The sequence below is a fragment of the Lampetra planeri genome, chromosome 45 (genome assembly GCF_965212315.1).
Source record: "Lampetra planeri chromosome 45, kcLamPlan1.2.h2, whole genome shotgun sequence".
NCBI lineage: Eukaryota > Metazoa > Chordata > Hyperoartia > Petromyzontiformes > Petromyzontidae > Lampetra > Lampetra planeri.
The window spans coordinates 4,085,180-4,111,772 of NC_136151.1; the positions used below are offsets into that span (position 1 = coordinate 4,085,180).

The 26,593-nt window shown below is 44.5% G+C and overlaps 1 protein-coding gene across 2 annotated transcripts in view; it reads right to left on the reverse strand.

The window, feature by feature from the left end:
- Positions 1–10,825: 10,825 nt before the first annotated feature.
- LOC144733019 (uncharacterized) overlaps positions 10,826–26,593 on the reverse strand; it is a 33,138-nt gene continuing 17,370 nt past the window's right edge. For both annotated transcript variants that reach the window (XM_078614734.1, XM_078614733.1), the window contains 7 exons: positions 25,043–25,156; positions 24,213–24,335; positions 23,107–23,195; positions 22,680–22,968; positions 20,000–20,275; positions 18,160–18,338; positions 10,826–16,205 (listed from right to left, as the gene is read on the reverse strand). In XM_078614734.1, coding sequence (XP_078470860.1) covers positions 16,041–16,205; positions 18,160–18,338; positions 20,000–20,275; positions 22,680–22,968; positions 23,107–23,195; positions 24,213–24,335; positions 25,043–25,156 — 1,235 coding nt within the window. In that variant the 3' untranslated portion in view covers positions 10,826–16,040. The remainder of the gene's footprint in view (positions 16,206–18,159; positions 18,339–19,999; positions 20,276–22,679; positions 22,969–23,106; positions 23,196–24,212; positions 24,336–25,042; positions 25,157–26,593) is intronic.

A 26,593-nucleotide genomic window follows, 5' to 3' on the forward strand; every position in this document is an offset into this window, starting at 1 on the left:
ACAAAGAATGAGCACCTTGCCATGATTTATACACGCACGTTATAATCACGTATCATGATCATAACGATGAGTTTTAGAAGATATATCGTTATATCCCCAATACCAGAAAAACCCCTTTGTTGTCTCTGCTCATTCACTAAGCAGCAGTTCCAGAGTATTTGGCCTTCTTGAAGACGGTGGGTGCAGTGCTCGACAGAGTGGCACCTACCGACTCCATAGTGTTACTGGGCGATTTCAATGTTCAAGTGGGAAACGATGGAGATACCTGGAGAGGTGCGATTGGGAGGAATACCCCCCCCCCCCCCCACTTGATCTGACCCCGAATCGTGAGATGTTGTTGGAATTCTGCGCTAGTCACGATATGTCAATAACAAACACAATATTTGAACACAACGCTATTAATGAGAGCACCTCTGGCCAAAGGTCAATTAATAACTTTTTAGTTGTATCATCGGACCTCAGGCAGTATGTTCTGGACACTCAGGTGAAGAGGGGGGCAGAGCTGTCCACAGATCACAACTTGGTGGTTAGATGGATCCGACACTTGCAGCAATAACCAGATGGACGTGGAAGGCCCAAACGAATAGTGCGGGTTTTCTAGGAACGTCTGGCAGAAGATCCAGTGCACTTAGATTTAAACTTCCACCTCCGGGAAAACGTATCCTTCACTCCCAGAAAGGTCGTGGACATTGAGTCCGAGTGCACAATATTCAGGACATCGATTGTGGATACAGCTGTGAAAACTGTGGCCTGAAGGAACTTGATGCCTGTCATGGCGGCAACCCTAGGACCCGCTGGTGGATACCAGCAGTGAGGAAAGCTGTCACATTGAAGAAGGAGGCTTTCTGAACTATGCTCAGAAAAAGTTTTCCCGCCTCGATTGACAAGTACCGGCTTGCCAAGAGGGCAGCAGCTGCAGGAGTCATTAATGCGAAAGCCCGGGCATGAGACAAGATTGGAGAGGCCATGGAGAGGGACTATCGGGCAGCCTCAAAGATGTCCTGGGAAACCATCCGACGCCTTAGGATGAGTCAATGGAACGTGCCCCAGGCTGTTTTCAGTAAGGGGGGGTGACACATTAAACTCAACTAAGGAGATAGTTTAGAGTGGAAGGAACACTTTGAGGAGCTCCTCAACCTGGTGGACATGCCATCCTCTCAGGAGGCAGTCCTGGAAACAGTTGATATGGTCGGATCCCGCACGGCTGCTGAGGACCTTCACATCAGCAAAGCTGCTGGGGTGGACAAGATTCACCTGGCTCCACCCCCCCCCCCCCCATCCTGCGCCCGTCCTCCTTAGCTCCTCCCCCTCCTCTTTCTTTCTTCTTATATATAAAAGTCTCCGCGCGCTCGCGCTTGCGGTGGATTTGGCTCTCGGACGGTGGCCTTCACGTAGAAAAAAAGTTGCCAGGCGGCACGTCCTAAGCCCCGCGGTGGGAATAGGCTATTCCGTTTTCCCATCCGTAAACGTTAAAGTACTTTAATTGCCTCCGAAACGTCGTGATTTGATTTATTTTCATTTATTACTATTTTATTTTTATTATTTTTTACTTACGTGACTTTACCGAAAAAACCTAAGAGTATATTGGACAAGATTCACCAAAAGTTGTTGAAAGCGCTGGACAGTGGAGGAGTGTTGTGGTTAACATGCCTCTTCAATGTTGCATGGAAGGCAGGTACAGTACCTCTGGATTGCAAAACTGGAGTCGTGGTTCCCATTTTAAAAAAGGGGACCAGAGTGTGTGTTCTCACTACAGAGGAATCATACTCCACAACATTGCAGGTAAAGCTTGTGCCAGAGTGCTGGAATGGAGGCTCCGCCCGGTGGTCGATCCTCAGTTTCAGGAGGAAAAATGTGGATTCCGTCATGGTCATGGAACAATAGACCAGTTATTTTCCCTCCCAAAGATATTTGAGGGATCATGGGAGTATGCTTCTCTGATCTACCTCTGTTTTGTAGACTTGGGTGAAGCATATGACGGTGTTCCCCACAATGTCTTGTGGGAGGTGCTGCGGGAGCATAATGCACCTGTCCCACTTTTGTGCACTATCCGGTCTCTCTATTCCCAGAGTGAGAGCGGTTTCCTTATTCTTGTTGTTCACTGTGGGTGTTGGACTCCGCCAAGGGTGCGTCCTGTCTCCACTCCTGTTTGAGATTTTCATGGACAGGATATCAAGGCGCACACGATGTATGGAGAGTATCTGGTTTGGGGGCATGGAGGTGGTGTTGCTGCTGTTTTTTTAGATGACGTTGTCCTCTTTGCCTCGTCAGTCTGTGATCTTCAGCATGCACTTGAACGGTTTGATGCCGAGTGTGAAGCGGCTGGGATGAGGATCAGCACCTACAAACCTGAGGTCATGGCTCACTTCCGGGGGGATGGTGGAATGTGCTCTCCAAGCGAGGGAGGAATAGCTGCCCTTAGTAGAGGAGTTTAAGTACCAAGGGGTCTCTTTTGGAAATGGGAGATCCAGCGGTGGCTCGGTGCGGCGTCCGCAGTGATGCAGGCGTTGTACTGTTCTATGGTAGTGACGCTCGCGGTTTACAGGTAGCTCTACATTCCCACCTTCACCTATGGTCATGAGCTTTGGGTAATGACCGAAAGAATGAGATCGCGGGTACAAGGGGCCGAAATGAGGTTTCTCCGTAGGGTTGCTGGGCTCACTCTCTGTGATGGGTTGAAGAGCTCAGTAATCCGGGAGAGCCTCAGATCTAGAGGAGCTAGTTGAGGCGGTTTTTGTACCTGGAAAGGATGCCCCCTGGTAGACTCCCCCCTCGAACTCTACCGGGCAGCAGGTCCCACTGAGTGAAGACCCTGGGGCCGGCACAGGACACACTGGCGTGACTATGTCGCTCAGCTGGCCTGGAAACGCCTGGGAGTTCACCAGGAAGAGCTAGAGTTTGTGTATAGTAGTGTAGTGTATAACGTAGTAGAATATAGTGTAGTAGTGTATATTTTAGTGGAAAGTGTAGTAGTGCCGCCACAATCCTCACCAGGACAAGCGGATTGAGAAACAAACAAAACGAACAAGCCTCCGAAGAAAGGGAGTATGATAGGCGTTATGACCTCAGGTGCCAGGATGTCTGCGGAACCAGAACAAAACGTTGACTAAGACTGACCGGATGAATGCTCGAGATCATTGATACCGCGAGAAGCTTTGGGCTTTCGATGTGTCTTTGGGAATTAATTAAATAAGCTAGAAATTCTATGTAACAGTATACAAAAATGATATTCATCACTCCTGTTAAGGCAGACTCCGGGGATAGCACCCGTAATTTGGCTAAGAATGAGCTTTGCAGAGGCAAAGAGTATTTGATGTCTTGCTAAGGCAGACTCTTAAGTATCGCTGGCAGTTTTATTTTACGTTTTCTTAATATTTTTAGTCACTTGCAGAGTCAAGGACTTCGATAAATTGTACTGCACAAAGCTAATAGATGTGATACGCTAAGAGATGTGCGAAGTAATTTTCATAAAAAATAAAAGCCCAGATCTGTCATTATTTATTTCATTCTGTGCCTGTGATTAACGCGGCACGAATTGTTTTAAGTGCATCACTTGACTGTGAGCAACCAGCCAACCAGAGCTGAGCCCCTCCCAAACATGTACGCCCCCCGATGCTGCCCTGAGGCAGAGCCGTGCTCGGGCCGCTGCTGCCCCAAGGGAGACGGGTGAGTGGGAGTGAGGAGACGGGTGAGTGCCAGTGAGGAGACGGGTGAGTGCGAGTGAGACAGAGCCGTGCTCCGTCCACTGCTGCCCTGAGGGACCCCCCTGATCTCCACTGCTGGCTTGAGAGAGAGCCGCGCTATCTCCACTGCTGCCGTTAGGGAGCCAGACGCGCTCTCTCCACTGCTGCCCTGAGGCAGAGCCATGGTCGGTCCGCTGCTGCCCTGAGGCAGAGCCGTTGTCTGTCCATTACATTAGTACTGGAGTTTTTTTGGTGCTTAAATCCACTGCTGGATGAAGGCCCACCGCACGCTGTGCGAGTAGATCGTAAGGATTTACTTGACCAGTCTGTTGGGGACCGCCGAACGCTGTGATCGGGGATGCTGTAGGCTGTGGTTGTTCGGGCCGGCCGCAGGCTGTGGTTGTTCGTGGACGCTGCAGGCTGTGGTTGTGCGGGGATGCCTGCGGCGCCCCCGCACAACAACAAAGTATGCTAATATATGTGAGAAGTTAATTTTAGACGAGTTTTCCACCAATATTGAGTGCCCATGAAATATTGTCCAAGCTATAGACTGGATAAGTTCTGTTGGTTGAGCCCAATTGACTGCCATTGTATGAGATTGTGGAGAGGCCAGGAGAGTGAGTGTGGACACGTGCAGGATGCTGCACGGTGGGGGATCTCTCAAGAGTGAGCGACCGAAGGTGCTCGCGAACCAAGCCACTTCCAAGGTTGCTGACAGGCAGTGTGCTGGGTCAGCGTGATCGCAGCATGTTCCAGCTGCAGATCGAGCCTGGCGTGCAAATAACACCGCGTGCGCAGCAGCTAACGGCTGACTTGCAGTGTGCTGAACCAAAAGCCTTGAGCGCTCTCCAGCTGTCGACGAAGCCTGTCGTTCTACGCTTCGTTGTAGGACTGGAGGTATTTTTCAGGGAAAAAGAAGATGGGACATTAACTTTACACTCACTCACCATGTTTAACTGAACCTTGTACAGGTTGTGAGAGAAGAAGAATCTCAGCTTGAATGCATCACACACCACAACAAACGAGCTGTCTATTGTCGCGTTACCATGAGACATTAGACGGGATGTTTTCTTGCTATCGCGTGATCGACAGATCCGATTGTTGATGCTTTCTAACCATTTCATATGCATTATCTTTTTTTAACACGCATTTCGTACAAATATTGCCATTTTGAGGTATTTTCCTATTGTTCTATTTTAATCACGTGATCGTCAGATTTGACCATTTCTGACAAGTGATGACAACTGTATTTGGATTTTAGAGTAAGTTGATATGAAAGTTGCTTAGATCAAGCAGGATTCCGAGTGCTTCTGTCCAAACTCATGTTTCATTGTCTCAGTTGTGAGAACTGTATTCTACAGAGAGATCTAGATCCCACGACCTGACATAATTACTCATAATTAATGAAGCGAGAATCAGTAAATGATAAGCAACAATCATTTATATTATCACGATTCATAATACATACACCTAGACAACGAGAGAGCAAATGATAATAACTAGTGATAACTTTATGCATAATCGCTTCTTAATCAGACACATTATCAATCGTGACATGTTTTTAATTGAATGCACAACAATCAGAATTCAATAAAAACACTCATATTCCTAAATTACACTTAAGCACACATTTTATTACATTTACACTGAATTACATTCACATTTTTCCAACATTTTACGTGAATATTCTCATTGAATATGTGTTTTATTATTTTAAACATCACAATATATATTAAATACTGCTTTGTGAAACATCCGAAGAGGATACTTCGTTTCACAACGCAACGCCGATAGCCTAGTCAGGTTAACATTGAAGTATAGATAATACAAAGCGAACATAGCAGCATTGCCCCCCTAATGGCAGACGATAACCATATTTGCAGTGGTGGCTCGTGACATTTTCACTAGCTGCGGCTGTTGTGAGTGACCTCGGAAAATCTGGTGTTCTAATTATGAAAAACCTCGTCATGTTATTGGCCTTCCCATGAAAGTGACATAACTGTCTTATCTAACAACGGTAGGCATTTATAAACAATATGAAACAAAAAAAACACTCAAATGCTGTCCCCATGACCCCCAAGTCCAAACCTCACAAGCCTTTTGACACTGTCAAAAGCCTAAAGAACAATTCAAGATCAGCTGACACGCCTCAACAAATTAGCCAATGCAACCAAGACACTGCATACTGTACAATAACAGCCGCATACAATCGTACACCCACCTACATGTAGACCGTAAACTGCTACATTTGCACAATGCAACCGTGCGTTGTGACATCGTCATTACAGCCATGGGGACCTTTTTCACCGCCCTGAATGGGGCTCAAACGGCGTGGCTAAAATGCGAAGGTGATCGCAATGAATGAAGGGGAATCTCTCACTCGGATGCCTACACAGCCGGCCCAGAGACCTTCCCGATGCAAAAATCAGACCGTGGTGTCGCAGTGGTTTCTAATATGAACAAATTAAAATGTTATCCTAATTCGGAAATTAACGTTGAAAGAATCATTACATTTTTACAAAATTAAAAGACAAAGTTTTCTTGAGAAATCTATTCTTTTCATGAGAAAAATTGTTTCTCATCACCAGCTGATTGGTGGGGGCGGCGCCCCAACGCCCCCTAGTGGAGGAACGGCGTCTGCATCTGTGACATAGCACCACTTGATGGCGCCATTACCCAGTCCCTCCAGAAAAACGCGATTATGCGATCGCAAGATTCCACGCAAAATCAGCCAAAGTCCGCATATTTATGCGGGGGGCGCATTTTTTCAAATACGCCGCACTTTCGCCGCATAAATTGCAGATTTCCGCGCGCAAAATATGCGGGCTTGCATGATTTCATAATCCCCGCTTTTTCGTTGCAAAAAGTCACATATATCTTAGCAGAAAGTTGAAAAATGTTGCGTTTACTTCACACAAGCGCAGCCATTTCCCCTGTTGCCATGGGAACGTTATGAAGTGACGTCACTCATTACGCGACATCATTGAAAAGCTGCAAACCCCGCGATGCCAATGAAACAATGATGAAGAGTTTATGCAACTTTACAGTTGTAAGATTGCACTTTTTTGTTAGTAGTATGTCAATTTACATTACTGTAAGACTGTACTGTTACTGTATTGCTTACGTTACTGTGCACTGAAAACACTTATTTTAACAGATGTCTGTTTTGTATAGCTACCTCTGTAAAACAGGAAGCACACATTTTATTTTTAAATATTTTATTTATTCATTTTTACAGAAGTTGTAGCATATTCATTTTGTAAAGCTACAGAACTTGTTCGACTCAATGTTTTGTAAGTTTGAGCCATCTGTTTGTTAAGGTCTGAAATAAAACAAGATGAGAACTTAAATATTCCCAGCACTTTCTGTGATGTAGTATGCTTGCTTATCATAGGAAGCAATAAGAAATGACTCTTTACATTAAAGTAGTAGCCTAGTGAATAGGGTGTTGGGGGAATCACTTTTTTTTCTCTTTTTCATCAAACCGCAGTTTTTGCAAGTTCCCGTAATTTTTGCAAGTTCCCGCAATTTTTGCAAGTTCCCGCAATTTAATCGCATAAAATTGCATAAATATCCCGCATATTCCATCGCATTTTTTAAGAAAACGTGCCGCATAATCAACGATTTTTGCCCACAACAATCGCGTTTTTCTGGAGGGACTGATTACCAAATGTGACTTAATATGATTTGCTATGTAGAGGAATGTTCACTCTTTACGCATGCAGGGGATGTTTGCAGTGTGATGACTGTTTCAAAAAAAAAAATTTGTGCTTAAGTTAAAACCTTCATATTAACTGGTAACAAGGTCACGCGCATTCGTGCCCAAGAAAGGTTGAAGTGTAAATTTAAATCAAGAATACGGAAACCGCAAAAAGCTGAGACAAATCTCTCAAATGAAAATAAAAATAAATCCTTAAATGTATGAGTGTCGCACTTTGCCCGCCACAGTACAATCTCCCTCAACTATATAAGTGTCGCACTTTGGCCGCCACTGTAAACACATTTTACGTCCAAAATGTAACTGGATAAAGAACTTTGAAGGCTATGCTTGCAATACATTTGCACTGAACGATAGTGTATCTGCTTAATTGTTGTGTGGTGGCACAAAACCCAGACACTCACGAATACTTTTTCATATTTTCACATTTTAAACATTTTGAATGTTATCCCTTCCATGTAATGGGCCGCAGGGGGGACGGACCGACCATGCCACGCCCCTTGGGGCAAAGTGGGCGGTCCCAGCACCTCCCCACACACGCGGCTTCCTGCCCATCCACCGTCTGTTGCGTTCTGGTTCTTGGGGCAATGCCCAGTTTGAGTTACTGTGTAAGTAGATACGAAGTGTGAGTCTTTCTCATTTGAGTAGCATCTTTAATTCTTCAACTCTTCATCGTAGGCACAGCCACATAGGTTTATGTTTTTGCGTGGTCACTGTAAGATTGTTTTAAGGAGCAGTCGTTGCTTCACGGTGGCAATGCTGACAGCTGGTGCCAAAAATAGTGACCTATGGCCACTCGAAGCAGGTGTCGCAGCTGTGGATGAACCCTACCAGCAGGAGACCATCATAAACAGTGATTTCACTGTCTCGTTTTTGCTGTCTCGGGAAACCTATTTTGGGCTGTTTAGGTTTTCACACCTCCGATAAGCACGGTTGGCTTAGTACAGCAGGAAAGCATTTCAATATACAGACTACTATGCACTACACTATACACTACACTATTATGCACTACACCAGAGGTGGGACAAAGTCATTGTTATGCAAGTCCAAGTCGAGTCGCAAGTCATCAAATTCATGACTCGAGTCTGACTCGAGTCCAAGTCACATGACTCGAGTCCACATCTCATAGGTGGGACAAAGTCATTGTTATGCAAGTCCAAGTCGAGTCGCAAGTCATCAAATTCATGACTCGAGTCTGACTCGAGTCCAAGTCACATGACTCGAGTCCACACCTCTGCACTACACTACACTGCTATGCACTACACTACTATATACACTAAACTACTATACACTACACTTTACACAATACTATGTACTACACTACTATACACTGCACTATGTACGACACTATATACACTAAGTATGGTGCGAAATAAGTTAAACATAAATACACGCTATTGTACACTACACCATTATACACTACTCTATACTACACTACAAAACACTACTGTACACAACACTACTACAAACTGCACTATTATACACGACGCTATACACCACATTATACACTGCTGTAGACAACTAACATTTGCTCGTCATGTTAAAAGGGGCTGAGCTTTGGCCTGAGTCGGAGTAAGGCCAAGCGTTGTGGCTGTTTGGGTTCATTTTCTCATCAATATTATTGAGGAGCTGTATCGTTAATAGACCATTCCGGATGTGCGTTCGTCTTTAACTACACGAGTTGGTGAGGTGCCTGAATAGGAAATAGACTACACTATTGAGGTAATAAACGAGGATTTCAGCTATCCTGATTTTACCACGCAGCCACCTACCTATCCCCGTTTAGTTCCAAGCGACGTGTTTTCGCCCGCCAACGTGTTGTTCGTTCATTGATGGCAGACGAGACCCTCATTTTTGGCCTTGATAATTGTCATTTATGGAAGCCAAATACTCCTAAGCGCAGGGAAAAGCCAGAGGGCCCCGACAAAGATGCACGCCATCACGGGGAGAGGGACATGCATTCTCCAAATATACAACAGGCGTCAGGGTATGGATCAAACCCACGAACTTCCCGCATACCAGGCAAGGGAGTTAACATCTCGCCACTGCAGCGCCCATGGGGGAAATCTCAGTCGCCCATCGACCGAAGCCTCGACTTGGGAACGCAGCGAAGATCTTCATCCCCAGATCTTCGAGGTCTTAATGGAACATGGGTGCACCGCGTGTCTGGTGTTGTATGTTGGGGCAAGGTGGTTCGGAGCTTTGTAGGTTAACAGGAGTTGAAACTGAGACATTTTAGTATTCTTTTCAGCATCGTCACGATGCGTGGGGAGGATGTCTCGTAGGTGTCCACTGCACATTTCGTCATTTGTTGTTTCAACTTGCCTCTCTCTGTCTTGTAGTGCCAATATGCTCAAGTAGTCGCCACATTTTTCTACACCAATCTCGTTATGATGTCGTTGTCAAGCCATTCTGTGTGATTTTTTTCTTTTTCCGGTTCCTTCCATTTTTCCAAACAACAACACTTTAAAACATCATATTCTTGTCCATGCTAATACCTATGATTTCTAAATAGTGTCAGTTTCCTTCACATCACTGCCTGCTTCGTTATCAGGATTGTTTTTCTATTTGCAACTTTTTTGTTACTTTAACGCTGGTCAACTCTTTCGGTCCAGCTTAGATATGTAGGACTTGAAATATCACGCGCCACGCGTTCTGTTGCTAGGCAAGCGAGCAGTGTACAGTGGGAGCATCTGAGGACACAGTTGTTGTTGTCGTGGCATTAAGGGGGGGTCGTTCAGAGACGCGACAGGTGTTAGGGGTGACTGAGGATGCAGGCCGGTGATTGGTCAGGAGGGTGAGTGGCTAATGACCGGCGCCGGCCTGGCGGCAATAACATGGTCACGTGAGGCTGGGGGCCTGGGGGCGAGTAGCAAAGCGGGGGATGAGATCATTGATTGGGACTGATTGGTGCGGGGATAAAGGGCACAGCGTAACGGAGAGACGGGAGTCTTGGTTGGGATTGGAGCTGGAGTGGTTGGTGCCCGGGACAGAGACGGAGCAGCAGTGAGCAGGGATAGATACGATAAGGATAGAGAGAACACAATGTACGGTAGCAGTGGATAGAAAAAACAGTGTACGGTAGCAGTGGATAGAGAGAACACAGTGTACGGTAGCAGTGGATAGAGAGAACACAGTGTACGGTAGCAGTGGATAGAGAGAATACAGTGTACGGTAGGAACGGGGAGACATGGAGTGTTAATGGCGGGTTGTGCATCGGAGCGAACGGAGAGATACGGAGCGATGAGGTGTGAACTCGACACGTGAATAAACGAGACGAGAAAGACAACGAGAGTACGAGTCCTACAGATATATGCAGTAACCCTTCTTTAGCAATACATGCTTACATGAAAAAACATGGTTTTCATATTCGTATAAAGGTATTTGTTTTAACGAAGATAACATGAGCAACACGACACCATACTTTGGAACAATAAATCTTTATTTTGCGTTTCATAACTGAAAGTGAAAAGTGAATGTAAAATTTCACAAGTATTCAATACAGTTTGACAATAATAATGGGTCTCTAATAGATCCATGATGTGTGGTCTCTGGCTGACAGGTGCTTATTAAGAGAACGCTCCTTCACGTATTTACTAATTGCACAATGATCAGCATGACGCGACATAAGTTGGCTGAGCGGTTTTCAACAGCTCCATCGCTAACAGACATCGCATTTGTGCAGACACCGACCATCAACCTCCGAGTGGAGGTGGGAACACTACTGAAATGTACCACCAGTCTTATCAGACACTAGCGGTGAGTACCCGGCGTTGCCCGGCCGAAAAAGGCAGACACACATATGTAGTTACACACACAAATCGACTGACACACACACATAGTTACACACATACATACATAGACTGAAGAACAACAACCGCCATTCGCCAGTAAGTGGTGGTGACGTCACCACAACGCTTGTACCAGGCTATGTGCACCTTGAGGCCACGTAGTGTCGAACGCCCGCTGGCAGGAGGTCACGGGGTAGACCCAGATGGCACAGGTCGTCTGACTGAGACGACTGGCTGATGCACTACCTGTGCCCTCTACTGTGGCAACTTGCTGTGCTTTAGCCACCCGGCGCTCCGCTCGTTGTTGTGAGCGTCGCTCCTCCGCCCTCCATTGTTGTTGGAGGGCGACTGCCTCCAACTGCCCAGTAGCGTCCTTCAGGAGGCTCCTCCACAGAGGCCGATCTTGACACGGCTGGTTCCAGTCATCGGCAAGTCGACTCAGCTCCATGTCCTCCTGTACCACATCACTCCATGTCTTCTCTAGCCCATGCCAGGCCGTTTAGCCCCCTCGATCCGGCCAAACAAAAGATGCTTAGGCATGCGGTGTCTGACCATTTAGGCTACATGGCTCAGGCAACCCAGCCTTACCTGGCAGAGGTACTCACCGATGGGACTTTTGTCCACATCTTTAAAGGATTTGTGAGCTCCTCACACAATGCAGCCTGGTTAAAATCCAGGATGGATCGTAGGCAAGGCCATCCTAAATGTTTCTAACCGGCGAAGATGTTCCATTAGGGGGGCGCAAGCGTAGAGAAGGGAGGGAATGATCATGGCCGAGAAGACCTGAAGCTTCGTGCGGAGTGATAGACCAGGTAGCTTCCACACAGTGTTACGCAATCAATGAAAATATAATGTGGCTCGACTGTTTCGGAGTGAGACCTCTGCTGTTAAACGGGAGCCGGTCATTAGCACACTGGCAAGGTATGGGAAACTCTCCACTGTCTCCACAACTGCCCCATCAACAATTGGAAGATGTGGGGGTGGAGTATCCGATGGTACAAAATACCCAGGCAGGTGCTTAGTTTTGGTGGGGCCTTACCATCAGCCCCACCTCTTGGTGGCAAGCTCCAGGTTCAGCAGCAGCACCTCGAACTCCTCCTCCGAGTGAGCAGCAATTAGCAGATCATCGGCATACATGACGTGGTTGAGCAATAGGGAGGCATCCCTTGACCGCACCCGGGCATCGATCAGCCTCCCATTGTATCTGTACCATATGGTAATTCCTCGGGTACAGCCATTGAAGGCTTGACAAACTACGTGCTCAAAAGATATGTTAAATAATGTGGAGCCAGAGGACATCCCTGTCACACCCCAAGGTATAGAGGGAATGGCTCTGACTGATGGCCACGTAGTTTGACGCGGGGCCGCTCACCATCATGAAGGTCCTTAAGGATCATGAGCAAAGTTTGAGGGACTCCGAAAGCATGAAAAACAACCCAGAGGCCAGGCCTACTGATGGTATCATCGGCCTTGAGCAGGTCAATAAAGCACATACATTCACTCACACGCACACATGGACCTACAGACACGCAAAGAAATGGACTTACACTGACTACATGGAGCCATGCACACAAAGCAACTAACACAGACTGCCATGTACTGACACACACAGACATATCGACTCACACACACAAACACATGGACTTACACACATACACATATGGACTCACACACGCATGGACATGCACTTTAGATACACACACATGGAGTTACACACACATATATCGACGTACACACATACAGCGACTTACACACACACATCAACTCACACACAGACATACGTGAACTCACACACACAATGACGTAAACACACATGTACTTACACACACACATCGACTAAGACACACACATGGACTTTACACACATATACATAGACTGACACACACATTGCCCTCCACACACATAGACATATGGACTGTGACACACAGACATCTACTTTTAGATACACACACATGGATCAACACACACACATCGGCTGACACACATAGACACACAAACGCACATTGACTTACACACTCAGATGGAGCCATGCACACACATCGACTCACACACACGCATTCACTTAGACACACACACATCGAGTGAAACACACACGTATGGACTTGCACACACATGTGGACTTACACACACACAGCGACTGATATGCACACAAATGGACTGACACACATACAAACACTTGTACGTGTACACACACATGGGGCGTTGTCCGTTTGAGAAAGACAGACACACACATGGACTTACAGACAGACATGGAGCCACACACATAGAAACCCATCGACTCACATGCACAGCCACGTAGTTTGATGCGGGGCCGCTCACCATCATTAAGGTCCTTAAGGATGGTGAGCAGTGGGTGAGGGTCTCGGAAAGCACGAAGAACAGCCCAGAGGCCAGGCCTACTGATGGTATCATAGGCCTTGAGCAGGTCAATAAAGCACACACATGGGCTAAGACGCACACATGGGCTAAGACGCACACATGGGCCTACAGAAACGCAAAGAAATGGACTTACACTGACTAACATGGAGGCATGCACACACAGCAACTAACACACACGCACATGGACTCAGACACATACAAACACATTGACTTACACACACACACATATGGGCTGACACACACATAGACATCCACTTGACATACACACACATGGAGTGACACACACATATGGACGTACACACATACAGCGAATCACACACATATATGCATAGAGTGACACACACATTGCCGTAGACACACATACAGACTGTCACACATAGACATCCACTTGAGATATACACACATGGAGTTACACACACACATATCGACGTACACACATACAGCGACTCACAGACATAAGTGGACTCCAACACACAATGACGTAAACACACATATGTACTTACTCACACACATATGGACTAAGACACACACACATGGACTTAGACGCACATAGATAGACTGACACACACAGCCCTACACACATACACATGTGACACACAGACATCTACTTGAGATACACAGACATGGATGAACACACACATATGGTTTAACACGCAGGCTTTCGCGACCAATATTATTCATAATGGTGGACGGCTACGACACATTTATAAATAACGCGATCTAAATCCAAAAACGTTGATTATGAACACACATATGGACTGACACAAACGCATTGACTTACACACACACATCGAGTGACACACACATGTATAGACGTACATACACATGTGGACTAATACACACACATATGGACTGACACACATACACATGGACGTACATGGCTACATCACAGACTGGCAGACCGTCGCAGCGTCATAAAAGCGCAGCAGAAAAAGGGAAAATTTAGCAAGCTAAAAATAAAGTTTTGTGCACACAAACATTATTATTGTAATATCTCCCAACGTATTTGTTTGATAATAGTAAGTGAATCAACGTGAGTTGTTATCTGCACACAAACATTATTATAGTAATGTTTGTCAACTAAATGTGTTTAATAATAGAAAAATTGGACGATTTGTTAGTGTAAGAAGCTTGGACATTTGTACTTACCAAAGGCGCGTTGAGGCCTTGTGCCATGCGTAGCCCCCCTCCTGGCCTACATTGGCGAGGCGGCAGAGTTGGCACGTTGGCAGGCTAGGGGCTGGGCCGCTATCCCCCCCCCCCCCAGCATCCCCCGCCCGTGCAAGAATAATGTTATGTAAGCATTAAAATATTATTATCTAGGGAGTCTGTAGTATAAACTGGACACATCGTGTTGGGGGGAGGGGGGCGAAGAGGACGTGACACTGTGAAGAAATATCCACAGCGTTATGTGCCAATGTGTTGACTTTAAACGCGTAAAAGGAAATGTCCCCGTGAGATGGAGCCAAGGCGCATCACTTGGCAGGGTCCGCCAACCCCCCCACGCAATTGGCGTCAGTTGGTACGGTCGATGTCGCGCAATAAGTAAATGATTAATAATAGAAACGGCACAATTGTGTTAATTAAACTACTTTAAAGTTTAGGGATGGGAAAACGGAATAGCCTATTCCCACCACGGAGCTTAGGGCGTGCCGGCTGGAAAATTATTTCGGTCTTAAACTCCACCGTCCGAGAGCCAAATCCCCCGCAAGAGCGAGCGCGCGGAGACTTTTATATATTAGAAATAAAAGAAAAGAAGATAGAGAAACCATACTTTTTGGTTCTTTCGGTAAAGTCACGTAAATTCCTTTGTCAAGGTGCTCTCCTCTAACCCAACTTAAATATACGCTGCCAAGCTTGGTGGTGTTCATTCGGACGCTGTCTTTCCGACAGCACTGTTCTTCACCTGAGGACGGCTGCTTGCGTTGTGGCCGAAACGTCGTGAGAATTTTATTTAATTATGTTTTATTATTTTATTATTTCCCTTCTACGTGACTTTACCGAAAGAACCAAGAAGAAGAAAGTCACGTAGTGAGAAATATTTTATTTTATTTCTAACTACGTGACTCTACCGAAAGAACCAAAGAGTATGGATTCCTGCAGTCATGAAAGCCTCAAATCAAGATTAGACATAGAGAATTAAATGCAAGTATTTAAAATGTTAACTGCTTTCCCACCTTACGTAGCCAACCGTGCTAATCAGTGCGGGGGAAGGACAACAAACTAAACACAACACGTTCTAAAGAAATTAGTTTGTCAATCTAGATGACGATTTAAAAGTGTCATAGCTCCAAGTGGCTTCCTAATATTGGAAGAAAGAGAACATTCCAGATGGCCGCAGAAGCACCTCTTAAAGCACCGCGCGATGATGCGGTGACCACCATCTTTGTTCGATGCTTAGCCAAAAGCCACTGCGAGGATCACCGGAGTAGCAAGATATTATTTTTCCTCTCTTTCTGGTTTCATCTATTAGAATTTCTCAAATATGTTTTCCAGGTTTGGGTAACTTTCCCTGAGGTTCCAGAGCACCTCCCAGAATTGCTTGACCCTGCGTCGTCCCCTCGCCATCACCAGCTCTAATATGTGCTGCATCGCCTTCTCGCTGCCTTGCCGAGCTTGCATTTCTTTTAGGGCCTGCGGGGGAAGACACGAGCGCAAGACGTAAAGTTCAGAGCGGAATGACGTTTCTATAGTGATGGCGGTTATTCATAGCCACATGCCTAAAATACTCCAGAACCCCTCTGTGTTTGTGTTGTTTCAGTCGTGAAGCAACTTTAATGACAATGTGTGACTTTGTGTGTGTGATTGTGTGCCACGTACAACACGGCCCAATAATTGTAGTTCACTCCTCCCAACCAAAGGCTTAAAATGTCAATGTATTGGCTCCGACAATCTGTAACGCCCCTGGCTACAATATCTCGAGTAAAGATGATCCAATACGAACAAACACTTCAATAGACAGTACGGGACTTACCCGTACAGAATACTGGCCACATTGATCACAGGATTCCCCCCCAAAAGTTGGAGACAAAACCAGCACTTAAAGGAATTACATCAGAAACACACATATCACTAATTGCTGATAACTCTGATCTATCACTGTCAACTAATTTCGCTGTAAACTCAAAATTGAAAATGTTCAATAAAGCCTAGAAAGCATATCCATAGGGATTTAGTGACAGTCTTACTCTGCTCATATTAAGACTCACATTACCTCTAACCCCAAACGCCTGTCCCTTTCAATCTGCCGACTGTCTGACTTACTCCACGGAGACTGCATTTGCTATAGTCTTCCACGACATTCTTTCAATCGTCTACTCTGCTGAAAACCCGGCTCCCATTGGTCTGGACATTTCATCAGCTGTCAATTCTGTTAATCACCTACAGCTTACCAGTCTTCTTGAGTCCGACTTTGCAATCAGAGGATTAGTCCTCAAATGAATATCACCCTCTCTTCCGCTCAAAATCACGATCACCGGCACCAGCATTCCCCTTATGGACCACATCAAATCACTGGTGTCAATCCGATTTCTTCCACCTTGTCTCTAGACATTCACGTCAACTACTCTTCGCCACTCACGACCAATCATGACCATAAATATTGCCAACACCGTCGCCTGCAGTCTAGATCGGCCCTCACCTTGACTACTACAATGTCGTTCCCTCGAAGTCATCATCAAGCAATGTCTTCAAATTACAACGGTTTCAGAACAACCTTCCTCGTGTCGTGCTTGGTATCCACCAACCCACGACTCGACTGCTCTTCATTGGCTCCCTTTCCCCAGCAAGGACAAATTATAAAATCGCCTGCATTTGTCATCGCCCCGTCATCACCAGTTCCCCATCACCACACCTCGCCTCACTACTCTCGCCTTGCACTGAATGCTCATGGTAAAACCCTACACAGCATCGTCGATCCAAATCTTCTTCAGACACCAAAGGTCTCGAACTGTTACAGCCTCACGTCATGATACACACTACTATACACTACACTATGCACTACACTACTATACACTACACTATACACGGCACTATACACTACTATAGCACTACACTATGAAGTAATATGCACTCCACTATACACTACAGTACTCTGCACTACGCTATCCAATCCACTATGCGCTCCACTACTATACACTACACGAAACACTACACTGCTGCAGCCTCACGTTCATTTTCTGCTGTCACCTCCTCGGTGTGGAATTCTCTAATCCCTTTGCACATCCGCAACATTAAATGCACTCTGACTATGAATTATTATTCAAATAATAATAATATTGACATTTATAACACACCACATTTTGCAGACAAGTCAACATCTCAACAGCGCGGTGCCATGCTCGGCTGCTCGAAAGCCTGACCCAACCAAGATAGAGGCCTTTAGATGTTGCTTAAAAGTCAGAGTGCATTTGATGTTGCGGATGTGCAACGGGACAGAGAGTTCCACACCCCACCAAGGTAGTGACAGCAGAGAGACCGACGCGAGGCTATAAAAGTTCGACACCTCGGTGTCCGAATACCAAACACCTATTTATGAGATGATAAATTACGATTATGAATATGATTATAATGATCTTAGCAGACATACCAGCACACTGTTGTCGGTGAGTATGTTCCTGATATGCAGTTGGGAGACAAGAGGTGTCAGGTCGTCGCGCAGCGCCAGGAGCAGCTCCCTCGTCTGGAAGCGGATATTGTCTCGGAGGACAAAGTCGCTGTAGCTGTTCAGATCCACAGGGGATTTCTTGGAGAGTCTCCTGAGGAAGCCTGCGGCACCACAAAAGGGGACAACGTTCGCACTGATTCAGCCTTAAGGAGTGGACGAGAGCAGGTTGGAGTGCTTTTGGACAGCTGAACATAATGTTAGCCCTCTAGAATATTTTATCCATAAAACCGTTCGCACGGTTTTTGGGTTAGATCGCGTAAAAATGAATGTATCGTTCAACCTACCAACACGCGACAAAGCCAATTAGTAAGAGTTGTAAAGAAATTTTATTTTTTATCTTAAATCGAGGAGGGATAACTGTGATGTCATCACTTGTGAGTTAATCAGGTGCGAGGACCAGGGGGGGTTTGTGTATTCACGAAAATGACCACGGATTTCTATTATTGGTTTGGTGATGCACAGTTAATCAACATACATAATGTATGTACATCACGCATGCACAGTATGCATGCACACCATGTATGTACAGCCTGACGTTTTTGGGTGCAAAAATCGCAATACCAGTTATTGGCTGCTCACAGCTAATCACCATCCAGGTATGGTGATCTGTATAAGCGTGCAGTTAAAGCATGTATCACTTTTTCGATTTAAAGCTTTCGTGACTGCAGGGATTCATCTTCTTGGTTCTTTCGGTAAAGTCACGTAGAAGGGAAGTAATAAAATAATAAAAATAAAACAAAATAAAACATATTATGTTTTATTTTTATTATTTTATTACTTCCCTTCTACGTGACTTTACCGAAAGAACCAAGAACATGTATCACTTAACAATAGACATCCAAGCAGCACGAAGCCTGTAGCTACGGGCTTAATGACAAATTGATATTTACGCAATCTCACCACAAAAAATCCTCCATTGTGGATACAAATTGGTCGTGAATGCCCTATACGACTACTATGTGTTAAACTAACAATAATAAAGTTCGGAAACGATGATGAGTTGTGACTCCGCGTTGTGTTTCTGTCTTCCTGAGAAGTAAGGGCGACTCCACAACAGATGAGCACTAGAGGTTTATGAAACGGCATGTCAAAGTGTCTCTTCCGAGGGGCATTTGCGTTGCCTGCGATCGTGGCCCAACGCACCACCACCCCTCATCACGCTCCACGTCACAACAACACCTCAGCTTAGTCGCCCTGTCGATGGGATTGAACACCAGTGTTAATAGTCTAGACCCAATTGTGATGAGTATTTTACATATTTAAATCAACTTTACTATCAAAGTCTTAATTGTGAATTTCTTCATCACCACCAAAAACCCAATCAACAATCAATTAACATTAACCGAGTTTCTGGCAGTCGATTAATTAATGTTACATTCATTAATATTACATTCATGTAATATAAATTTTACTTTTGCATTTTTATGTTGCAATGGAGCTAATGTAGTGAATAATCTCAGCAGCACGTAGTCCACCCCAAATCTGAATTGGAGGCGTGCCCTCTACTCTGAATAGTCTACACGCTGCTGTGCACGTGAGGCTTGGATGGGGGATCCAATCTCTGACCATCATTGCCTTCACTTATAATAATTAAATAAATGCGCCTGGCTCTCCACAGCAAGTAGCAGAGTGCACAACGTATACGTGCGATTCATCACAGCTGAGCTCACACCGGCTACACTTGGGCATGACATGTCACTGGAAGAGATGATGGCCTGTTAACATGAAAGAGTTGGAAGGTGTCTCAAAGATTGTTTACTACCAAGGCCTTCCAGCCACTCCTTGACTCCTGGATACTCGTCCTGCACGGATTGCAGAGCAAACAGCAGTTTGAGGCAGTCGTCGTTTCCTCTCTCTATGAAGTATTTGAGCAGCAGCTCCGCACACTCCGCGCCATCCCGAATGCCCTTGGCTTCAGTGAAGAGCTCGTTCGAGATTCGTCCTCGGTTCATCAGCTGCAGCAGAAGATTCTTGGCGTCTCTGGCAATCCACATCTTCAGATCCGACTCCTTATCTCGAATGGCCCTCAATGCCTCGCCTGCAGTCAACAGAGGTTCAAATGAATTTCAAACGTATTGTTTAACACATTTCATTGATTTTAAATAATATTCAGCTACAGTTGTGCTTCTGGAATCAAGCCACAAGATATAACATAATTAAGTTCACATCGGTACTCAAACATTCTCAAACGTAACGTGACATTGTTCAGTCACGCGCAGCGTGGCGTCATTCCCGTGCTGCTTTAAACGTAGCGTTATTTTCGCTAATTACTTCGTCCCCCGAGGACGAGCTCGCGTTGGAAAGCATTACAAAGCAATGCATATGCCAAATGTATCCCTCCTTGACTCTAATAAAATCCATTCAATATCAATATACTGGTGGGCAACTGCGGTGGCTAGATGTTAACTACCTCGCCTAGTATACAGGAAGTCGTGGATTCAATTCCGACCCTGATGCCTGCTGCTGTATATTCGGAGTTTGCGGTGTCTCTCTCCACGTGGTCGTGTGGATTTTTATCTGGATCCTCTGGTTTCCCGCTCCATATTTACATCCATGCATTTAGAAGATGTGGCTGTTGCTATACACTTCCACGTGATAATAAGCCACTTCGTTGAGCTATTTTGGAGATCTCCAAAATCCTGATTAAACACAAGGTCCAGGTACGTTTCAACACAGTACATAAAATCCGTGATCTAGTCCCGTCTGTAAAAGATGTGGTTCCAGACATACAGTACCCTGGCGTCTACAAACTAAGTTGCCTCTGTGGTAGCAGTTACATTGGAGAAACCAAACGACATGTCTCAGACCGCATCCGTGAACATAAAGCAGACCTGAAACACGGTAGGACAAACACCTCAGCCGTGGCAGATAACTGTTACAATTCAGTGGGCTCACATGACATTGACTTCTCCAAGACAGAGGTTCTCTGCAAGCCATCTGGCTACCATGAGAGATTCGTTCATGAGGCGATCCACATATACAAACACAGAGACAATTTCAACCGAGAAGATGGATTCTGGCTCAGCAATCATTGGAAGGACGTAATAAACCATTTCGGATCTTAACTGATTGTGTTCACGTTTACGGTGACTTTCAGACCGCAGTCCACTCACTGGCATTGACTATATATCTTTTATTCTCTGCAGGGAATGGAGTCTTTGCTCCGCTGCAAGTCTCCTAGAACCACTCTCCCATTGACATATTTCGTTGCTTCCTCTTAGTACCTTTCACGCGACGGTCAATGGTATAGTGTATAGCAGATTGTATAATAATAAATAGTATAAAAGTGTAATGTTTAATATAATGTATAAGGTAATATATAGTATCGTAATTGTATAGTGAATATACAGCAGTGTGGTATACAGTAGGGTGGGTAGAATAATACATAGTGTAATATTACAATGTATAGTCTAAGGTATAGGGTGGTCTATAGTAATGCAGTATATAATTTAATGTTGGGTTTGTCTATGGCAGTATATAGTACGGGGTAGACCTGTGTGATGTAAGAGAAAAAAAGTTTTGCTGGAGGCATATTACATTTTTTGCGACATAGAATTGTAATGCATGACTTACTGTTAGTAGCTCAGCTTATTGGAGAGTATATTTAGTATATTGATGATACTGATGTAGTTTATATTTTAGTTTTTTATGTGGTGGTTTAGCTGCTGTAGCTCCTTACTATTAAAATTCCTTCCCTGTATTACTGCTAACACTACTCCCTCCCTTTGATACTGCTAATCCTACATAATGCATGGGCATAATATGACTTTGAAACCCCCCCACCTCCTACGCATTCCACAAGTAGTGACTAATCCCATATCTGCATTTCCCATAAATAAGCTATATTCCTCTTGATATGCAAATTCCTTTGTCAAGGCGCCCTTCCCCCTCCAACCCAGCTTAAATGTACGCTGCCAAGCTGGGTGGTGCTCATTCAGACGCTGTCTTTCCGACAGACCTGTTCTTCACCTGAGGACGGCTGCTTGCGTTGTGGCCGAAACGTCGTGAGAATTGTATTTTATTATGTTTTATTTTTATTATTTTATCATTTCCCTTCTACGTGACTTTACCGAAAGAACCAAGAAGATGAATCCCTGCAGTCACGAAAGCTTTAAATCGAAAAATAAAAACATAGTTTAGTTTTAGTATGGGTCTCTTTGGTTCTATATTGGACTCTGGATCTCTGTAAGCCTCTGAATATGGGTCTCTATGAGTGAGTCTGTAGAATCAACATCACGTACTTAGAGTACTTGGCTGCTGATATACATTTGCACGTGAGGTTGATGATGATGTCACCGCTACTTCGTTGAGCTGCTATCATTTATGATGGCCAGGTCGCTTCTAATAAAGAGATACATGGCTCAGTGGGGGCCCTTACAGTTGGTAATATAAAAATAGTTTAGCCGTAGTTGTTTTTTGTGGTTCGTTTGCGTGGGTCGTACCGTGTTTCTGAATCCACTTCCACAGTTGCACGTATTGCTTCCTCACAGAGTAGAGGGCGTCCCACAGTTTCTCACAGCCCGCCTCTCCACGGCTGATGAAGTGGTCTAGTACGAGCTCCACATTCTCCTCTCCGCCCTTGCCGACAGCCGCTTTATGAACACGCCGTGGAATCAAATTGAGGCCGTTGAGATGCTCCAGGAAAGCCGAGGGATCCGTTCCGATCCAGGCCTTGAGATTCTCTTTGTTCTCTTGGATGAGTTGCATTGTATCGCTGCTATCATTGCTCCTCTGTAGTGTGTGGAGAAGACACGGTTACAATTATTTCTGTGTTTGTGGGATAGAGTCTTCACTGTACTGGTATAAATGCCTACACCATGAAACAATGTAGAGTAGGGTCATCATGCCACCATGCTGTGTTCAGTTTACCTGAACTCCACATGGCACATTGTGTTCATTTCGCATTATATGAACAAGCGGTATATTTTCATCATGCTCATAATTTGTAGGAAGAGTGTCTGAAAAAAATCCGATACAATTAGGTTATCACTGATTCATAGCACAGTTCATATGGTTGTATCATTTTCTTATAGGTCCAAAACGAAAAACTATTTTATAATTGGACACAAAATACTAAACATGGTGATATTAGAGTCAAAAAGAATATTTACATTATTTATACTCTATGTGTCTCTGTGTTGTCTCTCTCTGCTTGTGTGTCTGTCTGCGTGTCTCCGTGTCGGTGTTTTGTCTCGCTCTCAACTTTAGCCATCTTTGTAAGAACGTAAAGCAACCAGGTAATGTGCTGACTCGTGTTAGCCGACTCTCTGTGTTGTATTGCATTGTATTTTTAAGTTCACTAGGTTTGTTTTCTACCTGATGACGATTGCTTGTGTTGCAATCGAAACGTTGTATTCTATTATTTGATTAATTTTCTTTCTACGTGACTTTACCTTAAGAAGAGTAATTATTGATATTGTTTAAGATTGGACAGACATTAACTGGAATGTAAAGTTGCATAATTGAATTGTCAAGATGAAAATGTTATCACCTGCGGCCAAAGACCAGGAACAGACAGTTTTACGATCGTTTTTGATTCCGTCCAAATCCTATTGCGATGCCCCTCCGGACCTCGATAATTGTCCACTTCCTCTCTTTGTCAGAACAGCGGGAAGCACACAACGAAGTAACGACGGCACTTCAATTCAGCGTCCTGTCGAACGCGACTTCATGCGAGTCTGAAATATTGTTGGATGAGTTGAGGCATGGCAGAGATGACTGTCACCAACACTCTCCTAGGGACCATTTAGAATGACACTATAGCCAAGCTCTCAAAAGGGATGCAGCTCATTTTCATAATTCTGTGCAGTGGTGTCTGCAGAGAGCATTCAGAGGCGGCTCGTGCGGAGACGTGATTTCTCCGCACATTTTAATTCACATATAATGAGAGTAAAAATACATTTAGGTAGATGTATCATTTCATCCCGAATACCAGGATGAGATCTTTGGATTAAGCACGGAACATTACCACTTACCGGATCGCTTCAACATCCTTTTACAAGTCAACCCCTTCTGCTTCATGTAGAAGTAAACTATGAGCAACACGAGTGCAGTCAGGACGAAGATGAGGGCTGCTGCCAACACGACTGACGTGGCGTCTGAATATTTTATGAAGGAGAAAAACAACAACAAGCTGTCAACAGCAGTCCCCTCTTCGCCTAATTGTCTGGTCTCTATGATGCATTGCAATGCATGGGAATCCAGTACGTTACATTAACACAACCTTTATCAAACCATAAAATCATTGCTCTTTGCATTATTTTAATAGTTTGTTTATCGTGAAGGCGCTTTTTCATAGATTATCATTTACAGCAGTTTCACAGTTGGGGCGATATTTTTATCATTCGCCTTCCCCCAAGAACGAACTTTGCAGGTAATTTTCACATTTAAACCGCGATACCAGAACACATGGCCTTCTATTTCCAAATAAGGTTACCAGACCTCTATAATTCCCCGTGAAGCAGATGGCACATTTTATTTTGTTGAATGCACCAGTAAAATTAACCTATGAAATGAGAAGTAAGATTTGGGGGCAAGGGGACTTCAGCCTAAAACTTCTATGTAGGGACAATACAGATTTGATGCTCAGTATTGCACAGGGTAGTGAACTGATAACATCACACATGGCTGTGCTTGACCATGCATGCAGTCCCTGAAGCTTGCAATAGACATGAGGTTGAGTTTCAATTCATGCTTATTCTGCAGACAGCTTCTGCTGTTTCAGTTGTCAGACTGTTCCTGCTCAGCGGAGAAACAAAACAGCTTATTGTGGTTGACTTGAGTGGCTTTGCAACCCCGCAACTACCTGGGTGTGGCTCCTCAGGCAGGCAAATTCCCGAATCGCCGTCTCTCTTCAGCCCCTCCGTGCACCGACACACGGTGTCCTGGGCCACGGAGCAGTTAACAACTGCCTGCTCACCTACAATGAGAAAGTTTATCAGTCTCAACGAAGATGGTTGGCTACGTACAGTGCAAAAGTTCAACAAACATACATGCAGAGAGACCCACAGACACCCAGACCCATACAGACTCACAGAGACACACAAATTAGCACAGTTCGTTCTGTATGGTGAGAACGAAGTTAAACATTTATTAATAATAAAGGTTTTCGGGTTAGATCGCGCAAGTATAAATGTGTCTTAACCCTCCTCCGCCCGACACAGCCAGTGAGGTTTGTCATGTAAATAACGCGCCAATTAGTTACTCGTATAGTAGTGTGTAGTGTAGTGGATAATGTAGTTTACTACTTCAGCCCAACGGTGTGTTGGCGAGTAAATCCACAACATTTACAAATTGAGTACGGTGCCGTTTCGCTGGTAATTACATCAACCAGCATCATCGGACGATTTTCCAGAATAGTGAAGTAAACCACCTGTTTCTGCTCTTAAATAGAGCAAGATGACACCATCACTGTGAACCCATCAGGTGCAGAGGTCAGAGGCGGAGGAGGGGGTTTATTGTAATTATATAATACAATTTTTATCAGTTAATCAGCATGTGTTTACTCGATAAGGACTACAGATGTATGATGTATTACTTAATAATACGCTTCCAGGCCTCACTAAGCTTGTAGCTGTTACGGCGGTGAAAATATGTTTTACTTCTCTCAATTCCAGTAGATTCTCGAATTGGTCTCGGCCAGTAATAATTAGCCGACAGTTGTGTTTGTGAGAATTTAATATTTATTTGGTGTTCTTTTAGTGTTTATGCTAATGTTACGTCCCGTCTGTCCAATATAGCATCTGCCACTTGAGTAATTTATCCGATACACACCTTCTGTTGATAAGTTAGGCAATTCATCTTTAGAACAAGATACAAGTGCTCTTACTTCACAGTTTTCCATGTACAGATTCACAATATCAGGAGACAAAGGAGTGCCCATTGCTGTGACTTCTTTTTGTTTAAAAAAATCACCTCTACATACGAAATAAGTATTGTTTAGACAATGGTCAGCTAGCTTTGGAATATATTTTGGTAAACCTGTTTTATTTACTAGCGTATCAAGTAATATAATTGACTCGTTAACCAGAACCTTCGTAAATGGAGAAATTACATCGAAGCTTACGAGAATATCATTAGGGTTAAGTTGAATATCTTTAATCAATTTCACAAGATGTTCTCAATTTCTTATGAATGAAGATGTCCTTCCGATGTGGGGCTGTACTTGTTTTGTTACACATTTTGCAATTATTTGTGGCAGAGCCTATTGTACTTATTACGGGTCTTAATGGGACACCAATTTTATGAATTTGGTAAAGTCAAGATTGTCTTGGTAACCCGTTAAATACAATTTATCCATTAATAATCTATTATATAATTACAATAAACACCTCCTCGTCCACCTCTGATCTCTACA